Source organism: Tyto alba, unplaced genomic scaffold (assembly GCF_018691265.1).
Source record: "Tyto alba isolate M040663 unplaced genomic scaffold, T.alba_DEE_v4.0 Super-Scaffold_14, whole genome shotgun sequence".
Taxonomy (NCBI): Eukaryota; Metazoa; Chordata; class Aves; order Strigiformes; family Tytonidae; genus Tyto; species Tyto alba.
This window is the reverse complement of record NW_024881276.1, coordinates 49090848-49111370: the sequence shown is the minus strand read 5'-3', so window position 1 is coordinate 49111370 and position 20523 is coordinate 49090848. Positions and strand designations below refer to the sequence as shown.

At 41.0% G+C, this 20523-nt stretch overlaps 1 protein-coding gene across 1 annotated transcript in view; it reads left to right on the top strand.

Moving 5' to 3' along the window:
* The window catches only part of BBX (BBX high mobility group box domain containing), a 161270-nt gene that overhangs the window by 119188 nt on the left and 21559 nt on the right, over nucleotides 1–20523 (top strand). Inside the window, 5 exon segments of the mRNA XM_033005352.2 lie at nucleotides 63–201; nucleotides 3356–3504; nucleotides 10656–10745; nucleotides 18053–18250; nucleotides 18930–19122. Coding sequence (XP_032861243.2) covers nucleotides 63–201; nucleotides 3356–3504; nucleotides 10656–10745; nucleotides 18053–18250; nucleotides 18930–19122 — 769 coding nt within the window.

Below are 20523 nucleotides of genomic sequence, written 5' to 3'. Positions count from 1 at the left end.
AGCCCACATTGTTTTGGCACGTTTTTCTAAAGATGAGAAACAATTTTTTGCGTTCATCCCAGGAAAAAGAAGCTCAGGAAAAGGCAACTCCTCAGATCATGAAGGATGCTGGAATGAAGAAAACTGGGCTTTTTCACAAAGTGGGACAAGCGGGAACAAAAAACTGAAAAAGCCTAAGCCAAAGGAAGAGTTTGTTTTCGGGTAAGTTGCGGCTTAACACTATTCAGTGCTTGGGTCCGGTCAGTCTGGTGACTTAAGAGTGAGTCCTCCTCCTTGCAGCTAAGTGAACTGCATCCGACACCCAAATAATCACAATTGGAGAGAATTCCTGAATGTTGCAAACCCCGCTGGGCTGAGTCATGCTCTAGATACCTGTTGTTTATATATCAAAGTAATTCCTTTGAGATCTTTCCTGGTTTACACTAGTGTAAACAGATTTGGATGACATTATTTCCTCACTTCTAAAAAAACGGTGCAATATTTACCTGCTCAAGGGGTGTCAGAGAGGGTTACTTACATTTCCAGAGCACGTTGGAAGCAATATTTAAATTTCTGTGTAGATGTTCAGTCATCATAAACAGAATTAGAATAGAAAGAAAGATCTCTTTGCCCACTTGGAGAGATTGCTTACAGAGGAAGAGTAAACAATGTTCTAATATTGGCAAATAATTATAATAAATATATCATTTTTCCATTGTAGAGACAAGATATTTAAACTGTTCATGTACACCATGAAGAAATTAAATATATCAGAACAACAATGAATGATTACAAATGCATTAAAATTTAGCAAGACTACACAGAATTACTTGTCTAGTATATGAATAACAATTTTTTTCAGACTATTACAAATGTATTTAACGGCAGGCATAGTAGTTAAATCTGCTTAGCCATTCATACTTAATTGCAAGGTCTTGAAGACTTCCAATTATCTGAATTCAGAGGGTGAAAATGAATTAAAAAGTAGTAGATTTTCCACACTTCATGCTTAAAATTGTAATGTTTCTTTTGTACAGGCTTGCAGCAGCCTTTTTTATAACTTCGTTTATGTGAAATTTAGCTTCACTTTACAGTGAAGATACTGAGTTAAAATCCAAAATCTCCAGGTCTTGTTTGCTTGGAATAATCAAGAAAAAATAATGGAATACTTTTTAGTATTTATTTTTAGTGCATTGTATGTAAGTTTTGTAACGTTCAAAAAAATTTAAATTGAAGGATTGAAAACTTTTCACACCTAATGGTGTGAAAGCTGAATGCATGTCCTAGCCAAACTAAAAAAAAAGTAGTTACAAATTATTTATTTGAAGTAGCTAGGAAAACTGTGTAAATAATTAATTTGACACACCATTCTACCATCATTAGCTGGCTGTCTGGGGAGGATACACATTTGCCAGTCTTGCTTCTCGATTCAGTTGTGTCATTAATATTATTTAGTGAAATCGGTAATTTGTGGAGCGTCGGTGCTGGAGAAGGTATCTGTTACCCCCTGTTTGTTGCACTAACTGATCTTCTGGCTGGCTACCTGAAGAGCTGCTCTTACCTCAACCTGCTCCTCTTAACTCTTTCTGCTCCCTTCAGCATCACCTTTCAGCTTCATTTTGGGTGTGTTGGGAGCGAGGGTCCTCACCCTTTTGGAATTATGCCTTTCTCCCTGTGCCACCGCTCCTTTGCCGCGCAGTGCGCTCGCTGCCTGTGTGTATCTCCTGGCAGGGCTATGGCATGAAGACCTCAGCTCAGCTCCGTGTGTCTAACCGGGCTTGTGAGATGCTCTGAAAAGTCATGACGATGTGAATGATCTTTGTTTTTTTTTTAAAATAATTAATCGCTGACATAGTGATAGCAGCCCTCTCCACTGCCTTCATGCCCCACAAGCTACAAATTACTAGTCAAGATGGCAGCTCATCTCCTTTCAAAGCTGGGCCTTCCTGATTAGAGCTGCAGCCCCTCGTATGCCCATGGGGCAGGTGGCAACAGGCAGTGGGATCGGAGCTGGGGCAGAGCTTGGAGTTGCATGACAGCTGTCAGAGCAGAAAATCGGCTTGTTTTGTGGTTGTCAGGGAACATCTGCGTGGAAGAGAAAGGTAGCAGTACCGAGCACCATTGATGTCAGATAGCTTTGTGATTTCAAAACAAAATATGCACGCACACACACAGAAAAACAAACAAACAAACAAACAAGCCCAAAACAAACAAACAAACCAACACCATTATGCATGCAGCCTGCCAAGAGTCAGGGCTGTATTTGAGATGGAAAGTTGCTTACTGAAAGAAGTAATGATTCTAGAGATAAAATGAAGTATCATTCTGTGTACCAAAGCTTTCAGAATGCAATTTGTTTGAAGTGCTCCTTCAGAGACCAGAGAGAAATGCCATGTTTCTTGTGATACTTCCAGTGAGCAGTGTGTAAGGGCCATCCCTCCAACAGTCGTGGCAACTTTCATGAGTTCAGGTTTTCCATAGCAAACCGAATTAAAGACAAGTAGAAAATGTCATTGTTCCCCTGTCATTGGCAGTGCTATTTATAATCTGCCTAGCTGTGCGCGCAGCCTTTTATTAAAACACAATTCATTACTGTGCTCCTTCCTGGCTGCAAAAATTTGCTGCAACAGAGTGTTTATGCAAGCCAGCGTAGTCATTACAGCCAGAAATGCAGTGCCATGCTATCCTGTTTGAGTGGTTTGTTTTCATCTGGCTATTAGGAACAACTATACCATGTCTGTGGGTTTCTTGAGCTGTAGGTGATCTAGTTACAGTCATACAGGTTGCGCTGCAGTACGAGGGATGTTGGGTTTCATGAAAGCATGAGCTAGTTGCATTTTTTATCTCGCAACAAATAAAATACGAGGTGAGAAAATATAATCCCCCAGAACAAAGCTAATTCCCACCCAAAGCAACAGGTTTTAGAATATCCCCAGAAGACTGAATAGTTTTGATGTTTTTCTTCTGGTTTGAATTGTTGTTTTCATTCTGGTATATGGACTTTCATGTGAAGTTATTTTACTGGTTTATTTATTGGTTTTATTGTCTTTTTTTCATTCCCCTCACAGAAGAGACAAATATCCTGTACAAATTGTGCAGCAAACAGAGCTAAATGTCACCAGTATAACATTGATTTATTTATTTTTTTCTAATTTTAATATATGCAACTAATGTAATCAATTTGTACTGAGTTACAAATGTAGAAGCTGGAGTGTACACTCTCATCCCAAAGTTGGATTAATGTATACTAGTTTGATGTTTACTTTCTCTTTCCCCCTCTCTATATAGTGTATACACACACTTGCTGCTAAGCAATGTATGTTTTCTTCTCCAGAAGCAGTTATATTTAATTTGGTTGGTTTTGTTTCCCCTTTAGCTTAGCAAAGTTGGAAGAAGAATTTGAAAAGAAATTCAACAGCCTCCCTCAATACAGTCCCATTACCTTTGACAGGAAAAATTCAGCCGTTCCAAGGAAAAAGAGAAAGGTTGGAAGTGGCTCATCTGAACAACCAAAATCCAACAAAGGTAAATTACCATATGCAATGCATTCTTAAGCAACAACATTACTACACCAAGCTCAGGAATTTATACATTCATACTTTATATCTGAAAAGTGTGAAATCAAAGAAAACATTTTTTTAGCACTGAACTTAGTTGGTTCTCACCTGAGTTAGTTTTCAGCCTGTACTCTTGACTCTTGCTTTTCATGCTAAGTAGAACTGGTTAGTGTTTGTACGTGAAATATAGCCCTCATAGCAAGCAAATTTATCAAAACCATGAATATTTGTGAGGTAAGTGAACTTGACAAGTTTTCCCAGGAGAAAATGGGGAAGAAATGACAGGTGATAAAAGGTTACATTTTGACATTTTTCAAAATGTAGTTTTGTGTCAGTTCGCATTTCACTGTAATTTTAGGCTCTATAAATTAAAACATAAGATACCAGAGATGTCTGAATTAAACATCGGGATTTTTTTCATTGAGGTTTTAACTCTCTATCATAAGTTTGGAGCAAAAATGTCCTAACATGATAAAAAAGGGTTAGAGGACAAGAAAACCAATTCCATACCCAGGTCTGTTGCTGAGACTCTTGGAGGGAGAAACTCATGACACATTTGGCTGTTTTATATATAGACAACCTATGACACAGAGATGTAGTAGAGAAGTAGGAATGTGACAGGGAAAACCACTTTTAGATATTGGCAGAAATACTGATGCATATATGCAGTACAGAAGCATCACAAAAGGAAGGACTGACATACCAGTAATTCTACAAGACAAAACAACGCACAAAATAATCCTCATTATGAACAGCTCACAATGCGAAGCTCATTTCCTTTCCTGCTACTATGGTAGTTCCACTGCCTGACAGGTTTTCAGATCTAATACAGCTATTTTAGCCAGGTGACCCTGGATTAGATCTATGCCTTTTGAATGCTTCAGAAATAATCACATTACAGTATGCAGGACTGAGCAGCTGTTCTTTTCTAGTGCATGCCAATTTTGGTATTGATTTTTGTATTTATATAATTAGATGTGGAACAGTCACTTCTGCAAAATTAGACTTGTGCTACTACCAAGTGAGTTCTGATTTCAGATGCCTTCCATTTTTTTTATGGTATGTATGTGACAGGATTTCTTCAATGAGCATGAATGAATTGCTTTACAGTATGATAATACAGTGGTTAATTAAGCAACATCTGTTGGGAACAAGATCTCCTCATCTACCATGATCTGGCAGTTGAAGTTGTAATAGCAGCTCCTTGGATTTCTCAATACCATATTTACCTGTTCTAGGGTCTGTACATCTGAAAATTTTGCAGGCCCTACATTGTTTGGGAATGGCACACTAGTGCTGCCTCAAGTCAGGTAGCCCAGAACTGCTTTCTGCTTTTGGCTAGGTTCATACACGAGAACTTAATTTTTATCCTTGTTTTCATCACTTAAAAAGCTTTGGAATATATTCATCCAGCCGTGCCTCAAGGGAAGGTCAGAAACATAAACTGCAGGCGGGTTACAAGCCCTATATAAGTAGTTTTGGCACAGCACTGCAGAGGAAGCCACGGAGCATTTGCCTCTAGCTGATAGTAAGGGCTCTTTAAACTCAGCCAGCTGACTTTGCACTGAAGCAGATGGTAAACAGTCACATGAACTTTTCCACCAACTGAGCTGTGGGGTTGCAACAAGCAGCCCCAGGGCAGGAATATCTGATAGTTACACTGCTGCTTCTGTAGTGAACATCTAACCGCAGCCCTGAACTAAATCCAGACGGAGCTAGTGATATCTGCTCCTAATTTCAGCAAATACTGAATTCACTCAAGTTAGCTGAGCGAGCTGTCAGCTTGTGTCAGTCATTCCGGCTCCCTGGAGGGTGAAGTTCAGCTCTCGAGGTAGCTGGAAAACTTTCCAGTAAGCCATTTTTCTTTTGGAAAAGAAAGATTGCTAAAAAGTAAATGCTCCATGGCAATGGGTCTATTTTAATTTGTTTTATTCTGTTAAGATGCTTAAAATTAAGATGAGAGTTGTGGATTTGAAATGACCTGAACCACATTGCATACAAGCAAGCTTACTGGCTTAGTAGGGAATCTGTTCCAGCTGAGCCAAACATTCATTAAGCTGAATCCTCAATTTAATTTGTGGTGTACTGACAAGCCATTCAGCCTCATCATGCTGTTGGCTTGCCTGTGAACTGTGAAGAGTCCAAAAATGGTTAGAAAATACAGACCTCCAAAGGTGTTAAGCATACAGGTCTGCACACTAGGCTCCCACAAGTATTGCAGGAAATTAAAATGGCATATTGTGCAAAATGGTAAGAGCTTGGTTTGAAATGGTTCTGGGTTTTTTGAATTATCATGGGTTTTTACACTATCAGAATTAACACCTTATTATTGCAACGTGATGAGCATGAACCATGAAGGGCCAATATAGTTTTATGGGTGTGATTGTGTTGGGATGTAGGGGACCTTGACTTTGCTCAGCTGTGCTCTGCATTACGGTGTTGTGTGGAGTCATTTCTCCTGCTTTGCTCTTCCTTGGGGTTGCCTCTGTCGGTAAGGTAATTAGAAGAGATACCCAGCACAAATAGTGCCTACTAGTGGTTGGGGCCTCTGGATGTTTCCAAACAACAGAAAATAATCACTAGGGGTAGGTTTAGTAAACACCCTTTAAAATCATTCTCTGCTTTTTCTGAATGTGCATGTGCAGGTTCATAAACTCGGGCATTCTCAGTTCTCAGAGAAGTACTTAATTTTTGTAGTCTGCAGATAAGTGCCTCATAAATTATATTTAAAATATGGAAAATAAGTTGGAGTGCTGCACACTAAAACTTCCCCAGGACATTAGGTGAATAAAAACGGAGAAACGGTTTTGTTTGTTGGTTTTGGGGTAGTGTGCTGTCGTGTTTCCCCCCCCTCTTCTCCCTCATAACTAGGGCTGTATGCCTTAATTCGCTTTATTTTGGAGTAAATGGTGCCAGACATTTTCTGTCAAATGTCATTAACCTATACGCGCAGGAGGCCTGATCTGCTACCTAACCTAAACAGCCAGTGTCGTCAGGATGTTTTCCTACTCCTAAGCAGCATTTGAGTGGGTCAGTGCCCACTGACTCCTTCCAATGTGCTTGTCATGTCCAGTCCTCACTTCAGTCAGTTCTTTTTGTATAAAAACATGTGAAAAACCCAATAATATGAAAGCTATTTCAAATCTACGTGTATAAGGGAAAATACGAACTTTGTTAAATGAGAGCAATTTTTTCCCCAGAGCTTTGCAAATTGTCCACATTCTGCTCCCACTGAAATTAATGGGGGTCTTTCTTCAGTCGGAACAGGATTGAACAAGCCATAATGGTTTGGCAAATTCTACCTCAAGCATTTTGAAATGGGAGTGTGCATATACAATAATAATGTCACAAAATGGCTGAAAAATACAGCTATACTGAATCTGTGCAGATGGCCTGCTCCAGCATTTGCTGGAGCTGTGACTGATTTTTTTTTTTTCTTTCCAATGGCATATGTGCCAAAACTTCCCACCACACAGAAGTCAGCAGTCTGCAGTGAGTCACTAATCTGCTTGTATGCAAAAATGAGCAACAGGCATAGTCATTATTTCTGCCTTGTGCTGTGAAGAAATGCTCACTTATACACTGAGCACTTCCCTAAAGCTTTCATTTTGAGAAGGCAAGGAGAGGAAAGCATAGTTTGCTTTTATTTGGGAAAGGGATTGTCTGCAGTTTTTGTTGTCTGTGGCTTCTAGGACTAGAAATAAAGCTCCAGCTTAAAACAGATGCTTCTTTGTGTCATTCCTCTCAGTCTTAGCTTGTTTTGTTTTTTTTTTTTTTTCCCTTTGGCTTGGTTCAGAGTATTCAGATGCCTTGAGATCGCATGCCATAATGTTCAAAGACCATGACCTGAAAATACAGCATCTTCCTCCTGAAAGAAGCAGAAATGCACAGACAAATCTGTTTGTTCTGGATTTCTTAAAGTCATGTTGGAGTGATCTCTGTTTGATCAGGCCCTTTAAAAATAGAGAACTTTGCGAAAGCAGAGGGGGCATATGCCCAGAAATGTGGAGGAAATGCAATTGTGGTCCATTATGTATAGTGGGTTCATTTTCTTGCCTGCTGCTTCCCCGAGCAGCTGCCACTGGCCATAGCAAGTATTCCCAGCAGGAAATCCCTATCATGCTCAGTAAGCACAGTGGACAAGCCAGGGATTATCAGGTGGTTAAATCCTGTGGCAACTGCTGAAGTGCAAGGGAAAGGAAGAGCCGTGTAGAATGTTTCCAGTAGAGACCGATGAGCAGGAGAAAAGGACTTACTTTACACTTGCCATGGCTGTATAACAGTAGCAAGTAAGCTAGCATTAAAAGTGTTTTTCAGCTTCATATAGGAATTCACATCCACGGCCCACTGCTTAACAGCAAGCCTTTTAGGTTAGTTATTTTTTTTCAGTCATGGATTTTCTCTGGATTGAATGTTGACAAGTGACATTTGTTGGAAGGCTTGGAGTACTTGCCTGCTGTCCCCATGAAGCAGGTGTAGCCCAGGCAGCCGTCCTGTAAACTCCTGCCTGTGCCTGAGCTGTGCCCTTGGGGCAGCTGCTGGGGAGAGCCTGAAGAGGGATATTAACTCTTATCTCGGCCAAAACCAGCCCATGATCTCAGGAGTGCCCCTTGTTCAGCCTCCCCTACACACAGATGTCCTCTCTGGTCCAGATCATATTTTGCCTTCTCCATATCGGTTTAGTTCAGTTAATTTCTATTAAAAGAACAGCTCTAGTTTTCATACCTGAATATGCCATGCAAAGATCCTGTATGTGGCAGTCACTGGCCTAGGCCTTAATCTGGAGGCAGGATGGGATGTAGTCGTTTCTGAAGAACCACCAGATATATAATCTATTCAGGAATTACTAGACAATTTGTATGTGCAAGTGTGACAGTGATTGTCATTTCGCAGAGGACAGTGAACATATCCATTAGTTCACTCTCTGTAGTTCAGGCAGGGAGTGTGGATGAAGTTTTTAATGGAGTCACAAGTTATATTCTCAGGTCCAAGTATGACATGTTGACCTATTTAGCTATTAGCCCATCTTCTCTTCCACTTCATTCATGGCCAAAGGGTATTCAAGTGTCAGTGGGTACTGTCTCACAGGAATAACGATTAAAAATGAAGGAAATTGGAAGTTTCCGTATAAAAAGGCAGCTTCTATTTTGACCTGCAAACCACCTGCAAATATCACTAATTTGCTATTTTTTTTTTTAAATGTAAAATTATCATAAGAATCATCTAGGTACATATTTCTGCCTCTCTGTCTTCTTGTGGAACTGTTGTGGGAAGTCTTGTCTCTATTGATGTGGATGACGTGTTTGACCTAGTCTTCAGAAAAAGCCAGTTTTTTCATTTCCCTCAACCTGCCTGAGTGTTTTCATTTTGTTTTTCATTTTTATTGCACTGACACTAGACTGCTTATCCAACTCTGATACTCAGGAAGATATTGTAAAACTTAAAGGATGACACTTGAATCAGTTTGAGTGAATATGGTGTCTTCTATTGAACTTCTATGCCTGTTTCTGGCTGGATTTTAGCTTTCTCTCAGTAATTTTAAATATTATTCAAACAGCCTAGTGTCTATGAATAGATTTCCCCTCATAAGACTAGATTCTTCTTCCATGTGCTACACATTTTCCTCCTTTCCTTGCATGTAGACAGTCAGTGATGGCAAATTGTATATACGTGGTGTAGACTGACCTTGATCACGTGTTATTACATGGTTGCAGTTGTGTTCAGTAGCCAGTGTGCGTGTCTGGTTGATTTTAAGAATGAGGAGGAGTGCAGGAGACTGATGTTTGTGATGGGTAGAATACTGTTCCAAATCAGCTGCAGATGGGATGACATCCTCTCATTAGGCAACAAGCCGTCTTGTCACCGGCAGTGCATCTCATTTCTGTTTGGGCTTGTCTGTTCTGAGCTAGCCTGAAGACTTGCTTGCCTGCTGTATCTTTGGAAATAAGGTTTTAAAGTGCAGTTTCTGAAAAGTAACTCCATAAAAATGGCTTTGCAGTGTAGAGATTATGCATCTGTTATCTATTTGGTCTGTTATGTCTATGTTTCTGTTGTCTCATTAATGGAGTAAACAGTGATACAAAGGATATCTTCTTGATGACCTCTGCTAGCGGCATGCTTTGTGGTCTGATGTCACATAAGGTGTCTTCTAACTACTACTAGTAAAGACTGCTATCAAAGTAGGAATGATACCATGAGCTGGGCATAACCTCACCTTCCTCTCCTGGGAGCTCTTACTTCCACACTTAGTATAAACTCATTTCTGGTCACAAAAAGGCAAAGGTATTGCATCCTGTGGTGGGTTGGCCCTGGCTGGTAGGTAAGTCCCTGCCCTGTCACTCGCTCACTCTACGCCAGTGGACTGGGGGAGAGAATTGGAAGGGCAAAAGCAAGAAAAAAAACCTCATTGGTCAAGATAAAGACAGTTTCATAAGGCAGGGGACATAACCAAATGATGCAAAAGCCAGCACTGACCACCAACAAACTGATGCTCAGCCACTCCTTGAGCAATTTGCAAAAAACTCTTCCCTCAGTTTTACTGCTGCGCATGACATTATGTGGTATGAAATGCCTCTTGGTCAGTGTGGGTCAGCTGTCCCAACTATGTCCCCTCCAACCTCTTGTGCTCCCTCAGCCACACCGCTGCGGTGGCAGAGTGAGAAAGAGAGATTCTGATGCTCTGTAAACACTGTTCAGCGGTAACTAAAACACTGGTGTTGGTTAGCACTGTTTTGGTCACCAGTCTAAAACATGGCACCATCCAGGCTGCTATGAGGAAAGTTTATTCCATTCCAGCCAAACCTAGTACACATGCAAAAAAGAGCACATCTTTAAACAAGCAAACAAACCCCTTGTTTTATTGTATGGCTGAGCTTTCCTAAGGTCATCATTCTCTGAAATGCTTTGTATGCGCTTAAGCATCGGGAGCTGATGCGTTGAAGTACATACAGCCTGTTGAGAACCTCCAGAGTCCATTCTGGCAGAAGCTCAGGTTTTGTGCTTCCCCATGAAATGGCATCCTGTGTTAGTGGAAGGGGAGTTTCTGTAGTACATATTATGACTGTTATACTCTTTTTAAAACTGCTTATTAAAAGTATGTATTATTAATGTTGTCTGTAGGTTCATTCCAGTCTCAGAAAAAGAACTTATTCCACAAAATTGTCAGCAAATGTAAACACAGAAAGGAGAAGCTTAATGTTCCGGACACAGGTACTGGTGCATTACTTAGTTAAGGTTTTGGGCCGCCTTCTCTCTCAATTCAGTCTCGGGGAAATGCTTCTAGACAGAGGCTACTCAGCTCTCTAGTCTTTGATTGCTTTGGTCCCCTATTTCCCTGTCTGCTTTGATTCCGTTAGCTCCTGGCTCCAGTTAATCATATTACCTTATTCCAGTATGATCCTGTTTTGGTTTTAATTGGCATCTCTCTTAATTACAGTTTCCCTGCTCCAGACACCATGCAGCAGAGCTGACAAAGCAAGGGCAGTTTTGCAGTTGGCCCTGAACTGTCTTCCACATCTAATAGCTCTTTAGTCCTCTGGTTGCTCTTATGTCTATCCCTTCTATATGGGAGACCGTATTATTTATCCCTTTGCCAGAGTATTTATCCATGTCCCTGTCTCCTCTCCCTGTGATTTCCCGTTGTCCAGAACTTTGCAGACTGCAGCTGGTCAGGATGTAAGAGCACCACATCTCAGATTGTAAGATCTGCACCAGATCTCAGAAATACTAACCTAAACAAATCCTGGCTCTCTAGAAATCCTAACCAGCTTTCTGTTTGCCTCAGATTGAAGATATATTCAACAGTTTTTTAAGCTATGTCCTGGGCTTGCTCTGCTCACTGTCCTGCTGGTAGCTCTCCAGTGTGTTTTTCTTGTTACACTGTTGTGGTTCTGCATACCTACATGCTTACTACTCTCAGGGGCATTTTCAAGTGTACAGTATGCACAGGATTATAGCTTAGCCTGCTTCCCTGGCCCCTTTTTTTTTTTCATCATGTTGCCCACACTATCCAAATCATGCCCAAGCTGTTCCTTAGCCATTCCACAGCAGAATTCTCTCCCACACCTTCCCCAGGGTGTAGAAGAGCCTCTCTGGTTCTGCTTATTTAGGTAGCTCCATGTATTTCTTAAATTTTTTTCCCCCATCCATATCTGCCTCTAAGATAATAAAATTACTATCCCCATCTCCAGTTCCCCCAGGTACCTTTATGCTTGGTATCTTTCCTTAAGGCTCGGCTGTGTAATTTCCTCTCCTTTCCTGATCCTGTGTTTTCTGTGCTCTGTGGTTCACATGCACTATTTTCCCACATAGGCTCTGCCAGTTTCACTGCGTTCAGTGGTGCAAATATTTTGAAATTACTTGCTCTGTTTGATTGTATTTGTACAACAAACATGTGGGAGTCGCTTATGAGAAGTAACTATCTTGCTTCCATGCCGATGTGAAAAAGACATCATACATTAACATAGCTTTTATTGGGTGCCATTCAGATTTTTGTTCCTCAATTATTAATAGACCATGTAGACAAATGAGTAAGAAAAATGGGTGTTTAAATTCTGCAGGAAAAGAAACTGAAAGCGTTTAATACATGGTAGAGTAAAAAAATATAAATATCTTAAAATCTGTATATATAAAATGTGGCTAAACAAAATGTCAAAACCTCCATTTGATTAAAAGAAACCAGCCTGTTTTGATATAAAGTGAAGTGTGCACTATGTTCAAAGATTCAAGCCTGGCAAGCGTTGAGTACCCTGGCCTCGTTCCAGCACAACACAGAGGCATGTCCTTGGAAGTTAAGCATGTGAATAATGTCATCATGTCTAAACATTAAAGATGTGTCTGTGCATTTGCTGGAGTAGGGCCAGTTTGCTCAGTTCTTCCCAAGACTGAAGCAAAGACACGAGGAACTTGACGGTCTTACACAGCCCATGTAGAAATCATCAAAGGAAAGGCAGTGGATATATCTGTTGGTGGGGAACTGCATTTGCTCTGAGTTTCAAAGGGTTTTTTCCCCTTGGGGGTCTTGCCTACTCTGAAGTGTCATGACACTGAAAGGAAAGCATTGATCAGCAAAGTTCAGTGTGGGTATGGCCTTGGCAGGCGGCGTACAGCCTCGCCATCATGTGCTGCCTACGTAGTAACTTCATCCTTTCGTGAGTTCCTGGGCAGTGTGGCCCTAAACTCCTTGTCTCCGCTGTCCCGTATTCTGCAGCATTCAAGCCAGGAATACCAACATCTTCATTTCAATTCAAATATACGAGGATTTAGTGACTCAAACACTAAATGAAAATTCAACTCCTTTTTGTGGTTAGTCTGTACTTGTGGTGAGTCACAAGTCTATAATGGGTGGTTTTGGTTTTTACGGAGTTAGTTTTGCTGGAGGAAGGAGCTTGAATATTCTTTTAACTGGAGAGGAGACACTTGCTGTCAGCAGAGGTCATGCTGGATTTATGTTTTTTCGTCTTGAAAAGTGTATGTGCCTGTGTGCATCTGTCTTTTGAACTAAGTAAGTACAGTAAAGGCGAATTTTGATAGGATTGGATAATGTGGTCTGGATCTGTCTCTGGTTTGAGTTTCTGAGTGAATTTTGACTCCATGTGACCACATCATACACAGCATCACCAGTGCAGATCACCAGGTTATGAGTTTGCAGGTGTATATTACAGAGATAGATACAGACCAGTAAAATACCAGTGGACATGCTGCAACCTCTGCTCCTTCTAACAGAGAGCACATAGTAATGCAGCAGAATATGTTAAAAGAGATAGGTCATTTCCTTAGGAAGTCTGACAGAAGCACAGCTGGACCCATCCCTGTTTGGAGGGGTTGAGTACCACTCAGCTTAGAGATTTATATTCTGCCACACTGTCAAGGCTTTCTGATAGGAAGCAGTACTTCAGATAACAAGGGGTAAGTCACAACTGTTGACTCCCTGCAGATACATCTAGTGAGCTGTGCTTGAGGGCTCCTTCATGGTTTGTGTAACAACCAGACATAATGCTGGCCTTTGCACAAGAAGAGGAGAAGAGGAGATGAATATATATATATACCAGTCTCAACATTAGTTGATGTGTGAAAGAGCCCCATCTCCTGTGGCTGGTAGAGCTAACTGCCTGCTACTCATCCTCCATCAGCTCTCCCACACGCACATCCATCTGTACAGCCGTAGCACATATGTTTGAGGAAGAACAGAAAGTGCAGAAAATTAGTAGAATTACCTTTTTTTTTTTTTTTTTTTCCCATCCTGAGAAAGCCCTGTTGTGTGGGGCATGCAGCCCAGAGGGAGCCAGTATCTCTGTGCCTTTGGCATCCCTCCAGGCTGGGAGAGGGCTGGGTTAGCACTGGCTGGTGCAGGTGCTGCAGAGCTTCCCCCCCAGGCAGCTGTTCCATACACCTGGCTTCGCCATCTGCTGCTTTGTCAGCTGGTGTCTCTCTGCTTGTTAGTCCCCAGCCCTCGCTGCCTGACCCCACAAGCGGTGTTGCAGCAGCATCCCCGTGTCAGAGAAGACCTGGAATTTCCACCAGGGTACAGATCAGAGTGTGCTCGGCATCACTTTCTTGGTGGAGTGGTTCCCCAGGCACTGGTGGTTTGAAGTTTTGCTCTGCCTCGCTAGGCTACCCCTTTTTAACTTCATAAAGATCATTAAATCATTACAACCCACCTTTTCTTCTTGATACCAGCATGCTTAGGCCCACAGAGAGTTCATTCTCCACTAAACATGGTTAAACTTCTGCAGCTCTCTCTCATAAGATAGACATCACTGAAGAAATTATTTCAGATCTGTCTGTGTCTTGCTGGGGTTCAGTCTGAAAAGCTTGTCTTCTTCTGTGGTGTGCTGAGTCAGTCCAGTTGACTTCAATTTTCTTGTTCACAAAGATGGGTGGAAGTAAGACTTACATGTACTCTGCATGCCTGCAGAATAAGGTAAACTGTCCATGCTAACTTTTAACAAATCTGGCTCAGGAAACCATCTGGCATAGAACTCTAGATGTTTTTTTCTCAAAGTCATTTTTGTCACAGTGGTGTAAGCATGCCAAAAGGCCCACATCTTCATATCATGTGCTCAACTCTGCTTACAAAAATAGCCTTGTAGTTCTGCATGTGTTACTGTCATGCGGAAAGCTAACCACATAAATACCTGTTTGCAGGACTGCACAGTAGCTGCAGATCCTCATTTCATTTCTAGACTGCATTCTTCTGGAAACTGGCTGAGCTCTACATGGGACAGCTCTTGCGAACACAGGACTCTGTGGAAACAGGAGGGATGTGAAGTGGATTAAAGAAATTATAAAAGAAAAATACATGAAATTAAACTTGATTAGCCCTGTCCTTTCTGCACAACAAAACCAAGTCCTGGTGTGGAGCATCTGTATGGATATACCTTTGTCAGCTGAAGAAATGGGGTGCTGTTCCTCTTGAAGTCGGTGCAGGAGGGACCCCTGTTAGCACCTAGCTTAGATACATGGCCGTTGGAGCATGGACTCCTCTGGCGTTGAGTGCAAAGGGCCTTGTGAGTGAAGCCTTTGTGTGATTTCCAAGTTAGGTTTTATGTCTGCTTGAATAATAATCTGTAAAGAAGTCAGTTAAACGTTTTCTTATCCCAACATCCACTAAGACAGATAGAGAAAAAAAAGAACGCTCTTCCCTTCAACACCCACCTTCCACACAAAAAAATAATCCATTCTTCACCTTTAATCCTTCCTTCTTCAGAACTGTATGGCCGCAATGGTATGATGAAGTGACAAAGAGCTTTAGAGCTAGAGGAGAAAAAAAAATTGAGGTCTCTCAAGTCTCATTTCAAGGATTGAAAAACCTTAAAACATGGACAGGGAATATACTTCCTTCGTCCTGGGTTTGTCAGCCACCTCCTGCTATTCCTTAGTCAAACATGACAACATTGTGTGCTCCTTCTTAACATCTTTAATAAATATCTGTCAAGGTTTTTTCTTATTATTAATTTCTTGAGATTGAAAGAAAAGAAATGTAAAACAGAACTGTCTACTGTATTGACCAATCAAATTAATTTCTAGTGACCTGACATGGCTTGTAATATACAACACATCTAATTAAAAACATACTAAATCAGGTTTCTTTGTATGTTGTTTATTGTTCGAAATTATGTCTTAATACTTTTATTAAATGTGAAAAAAAAGTGAGTTGTATTACTAAGAGTAAAGCCATTATAAACTCAGTCAAATTAGAATTAAACAGCACTGTCAAAGTACTATCTCATTAGAGCAAATCCCCAAATCAGAATTAACAAATAGTGTTGGACTACAACCAAACCATTACATTAATACATAATCAACGCTTATGAATTCCCAAATAAGAAATCTAGAGAGAAAGCTGCCCATTTAATTATACATTCCAATTAAGATTCTAGTCTCATCACAGTAAGCTTATCTGAACATCTCACTACTAGCTAAATTGAGTTACTTGAAAGTCACATTTGCAGTCATTGGCACTTCTACTTAATTGGACTGTTATGGGGCAGATCTGTTCTCGTGGTTTCTCTTGCGCTCTTTACAAAAATGTAAGTTTTACAGCATAGATCTGCTCTGGAAAGGTTAGCAGCAATAGCTAAACACTAAGAAAACCTAACTGAAGATATGTGCTTTTTTTTCAAAATAAAGAGCATGCACAAGTTCAAAAATGTTTTACAAGAGAAGATATGAAGGTAAATTAAGAACATAAATGAATTAAGGTTTGGGACATTTCCAAATGTTTTTATACATATGTACTAGATCTGATTGTATTCTTATGCCATGAAACATAAAAAGGTCCCTTCCCACTTGAAACAAAAGAGCAAAAGGCAACAGCTAACAAGATGAAATGTTACAACTATTCTCTTCACCCAGTCCAACATCCTCGCACAATTAACAGTTAAAGAAGTTAGCAAAAGACAGGGGTCATATTAGCCATCTTTGAATAGGAAACTTATTAAATCTACAAAACAAACAACAAATAAACAGTAAACGCACACTAAAATGAAAGAGGGCAAAGTTCATGCAGACCGGTTGGCTGTTGTGCATGGTTTGTGGGCTTGGGTGCTCCTGCATGACACAACCGGTCTTGGTGGAGGAGGCTTGTCTTGTTCGGTGCTTAGCCCTTCTGAAAGAGAAGTTGTTTGCGCTCCAGCTTGGGTTTTGTGCATGTAATTTTTGCTGGTCCTACCACCCAGAAAGTAGCAAATGGGTCTTAAACATATCTTTAAAATGAGCAGAAAGATTGAAAGAATTCGGGGGGAAGAGAAAGCTAACTGTAGACACAGTAACAGCTGTGAAGTAGATGAAGGACTGTTGCAAAGAGAGGGGTATAACCTTGACGGGTAGTAAAGAAAATTAGTTGAAAATGCAGCAGGGGAGATGAAGTGCAGGCACTAGGACAAAATACATTATCATTCAAGGTGGCAGTGCACTGGGAAAAAGTACCCCAAGGACTTGGTGCAAATGCCATGAGTGGTCCCTATTTCAAAACAGGTTAGTCAGGCATCTCTAAGAAATGATGTGGGCATTCCCTTTGCTACTGGTAGTCTCTTACCCTAGCTTACAGTGACTGCAGATGGGGTAGGCCTCATAGTACTTTTATCACAGGAGGAAAAAAGATGTCACACATTGAATTTATGGACTAGTGACACCCCATAGTATCAGCAGTATGGCTTGTTAAATCAACAGAAATTACAAATGATTGATGATTACTCACTGATCTCAGACTTTGGAAGTTTAAATACATTTTGCGATTGCTGTCTGACCTATTTTTTCATTAACAACATTAAGGTGACTGTTTAGTCAGGTAAAAATTTGTGATTGCGTTCCAGTTCGGGGCAGAAGGCTACTTCGAAACACCAACACTGGTACTGTTGAGAAAGAGAGTGGGAAAGGAACAGTTTGAATCTGGCTTTATGTAGGCAGTATTTCCGTCATTGTATTTTATCACGGGCTTACTTTCTTTTTTAGCATTCTTGTCTTCAGCTGTGATCCACTTCTTCTTTCGTATCTGCTGCCTTTTGGGTGTTTTTTCAGGTTTGTTGTTTAGTAAAAGGCAGTATTTCCCTCTGCTTAGAGGAGATGACGTAGGGTGACTATAGAGGGAAGACTGGGGGTTAGTCAGGAATTCCTGAATTGTGCTTGTGAGTCCATCTGTGAGCTAAGTTAAGCTTACGTGAGGACTGTTATTGTTCCTTAAATACATTTTGTCTCTTAGCTACTGGCTGGCATCTTCTGTTGCAGAATGTTTTATACAAACTGTTCAATACCCTGCTCCCACTGAAGTGCTACTGCCCGTCTCACAGGTTTCTTTGCCAGTATTAGAAACTTGAACCTTTTGGGATATCTTTTTAAGAGTTGATATTACTATTCTCCTGCAACCATCTGCAGCTTTTGGATCGTATCTTTCTATGGGTTATGCTCTGAGTACCTGTGAGGAGAGGCTTTATGCAGATTAGATGAAAAAAGATAAATGAGCATAGCTAATAGCTGAATTATTCTACATGTAAAACTGCATGTTTATCGTCTTTCAGCCATACTCTTAGAAGACAGAAATTCCAGTGAGTCTGCTTGGAAGAATAAAATTTCTGTATCTGCCCTAAACACTCCAGAGCCAGCAATGATGCATGAGCCTTTAGTTGGCAGCCAGAAAAGGAAAGCAAGGAAAACTAAGATCACACATCTTGTCCGAACAGCAGACGGTCGAGTGTCACCAGCAGGAGGGACACTGGGTAAGGAAATTGCAGTTTAAGTTTTGTTAAATCTGAATGGTTGGAGAAGGTTTGGGAATATCAGGGAAGTATTTTTCAGTTAGCTTGATTTCATACTTGCTTAGAAAGGTCATTCTTTAAAGTACAGGTACCAGTCAACTGGGAAATCAAAATCAGTGAGTCCAAAATGGCCAGCTTCTTTTGTCTGAATGCCCAAATCTTTGTTCTCTCCCTGGATATTTCTCTCTAATAACTGAGAGCTGGTATAGAGATAAATGGAAAATGGTTACCTTTAATAATTTGTTTCTAGTCAAGCAAAGAAGTCACATTGTACCTAGTTACAAGACGTAAAAATGAATTCCATAATATGACAGTCAGTGCCACAGTCCTTGCAGGAGTCCTTTGCAGTTAAGATAATCTTTCAGGACTTCTGCATCTAAAATGTTCACAAAAGCTCTCTTGCCTGACCTAAATGATCAAACTCAGTTGAATGTAAAATCAGTAAACTGCTTCATAAAGCTTAGTACTGTGCTTCTGCCATTAGCTTGGGTCAGAAGAGGTTGCAGCATGCGTCTGGCTACACTTGCAAAATCAAACTCCTAAAGGTAAAGATTCTGTTAACACTATACTAGTCAGTATATCAGTGGGCTGCTGTGAATTTAAGGGCTAGATTTGCAAGCTTAACTTTCTTTTATTGCAGAGGAGAAGCCAAAAGAGCTGCCACAAAGTACTCTTCAAAAAACATCAAGTGCAGAAACAGATTGCAACAGTGAATGCTCCAGAAATGCAGAGACAGAAGAAAATCATAGTATTACATCAGATATGCCAGCGGTGTCTGCATTTTTTAGCTTAGCTGCTCTGGCAGAAGTAGCAGCCATGGAAAACGTACACAGGTATGGTTTGCTTTTCCCCTGATTGTCTAAGTGAATAGTTATGTGCCTGCCAGCTTGTTCAGAAAGCATGTCAACTGCAGACTGTTTAATTTGTCCTGTGTTTCCTCTTCCACAGCTTTCTATGAATGTTTTACACCACTCGCTTAGTAGTGTTAAGTCTTCACCTAAATGACAATGTAATCTATTTTGGTAGTCAGTAAAATGATCCTCCCTGGTAAGCTTACATGCCAATTTTTCTATATAAACAGGTTCATGTGCTCCTTGAGATCCTAGTGATTGAGGGTTTCTAATTATCAGATGCCATTTGTCAGATAATAGTAGATTTAAATAACTATTACGTGCTGATTTGCATTTCTCAGTGGCCAGAGACTGTGAAGAATTTCATATAACTTCAGCTGAAGTTTTTGTGCTGAACATGGCTGAAGGAAACTAACTTGTTATTTTTACTCCTGTGCTTTGCTATGTAGGAGGCAAAGCGTCTGCAGAGTGGCATGGGGCAGAACAACTGTGGATGATGGAAAGCCACATTAGCTTGGGTTAGTCCTCTCAATTACTGAGTAGACCATCTGCACAGATAAGGTGGAGAATGTGCAGGTTACTTAGGGCTGTTGGATCAGTTCAGTATGGTCAGATCCTACATGCAAGACCTGTGATAGCAGGAAACTGACGACAGCAAGTCCTCTGTGGCTCTTAAATATCTAGTGTTGTTCTTTGATGCTGCAGCTTACTAGAGATGAAACCCCATCCTTTCCTGCAGTGGAAAGTCAGTGAGGAAGTGCTGGGCCACCACAGCCTCTGCAAATGGCATTTGACAGACTGCTGGCTGCCTAAGAAACTCCACAAGGCAGCAGTTGATGAAACCACTCACAACCTCAGTTCACTGTTGATCTCATGGCCCCCACTGGCCAACCCAGTCCTGTACGTTCAGGCTGCGCATCAAACATTGAAGGGCTTTTTAGAAGTTCAGGAGCCCTACAAGAAACAAAGTCAGCTGAACCAAGCCTGCTGGCTCTTCTCTGCAGAAGCTGTTGTCTTGCTTAAGTACCATTGTTTTGGGTAAGAAGTGTTCTCGTGCTGCTGTCAGCCTGGCCTTTCCTCCCAGCACTGCAAAACAAGTGTCTGCTATCAAGACAGTGAACGTTTGAACTCATTTCTGTCATCTTCCATGGTCAGAAGCCACGAAGTGAGACTTGGGGAAGTGCTGTGCTAAGCTCTGCTCGCCCTCATACCCTTGTGGTTTCATTGATTTCCATTAACACTGACCAGAATTGCACAAGAGCAACAGCATTTGCTTCACTGTGTTTTTTCCCTCCTTGCCCCTCCAAGAGTTTGTCCTCCTCTTGTCCCTGTTGATGGGAGCTAATGTGTTACACAGCCATCTGTTTGGGTCTGTCTTTCTTA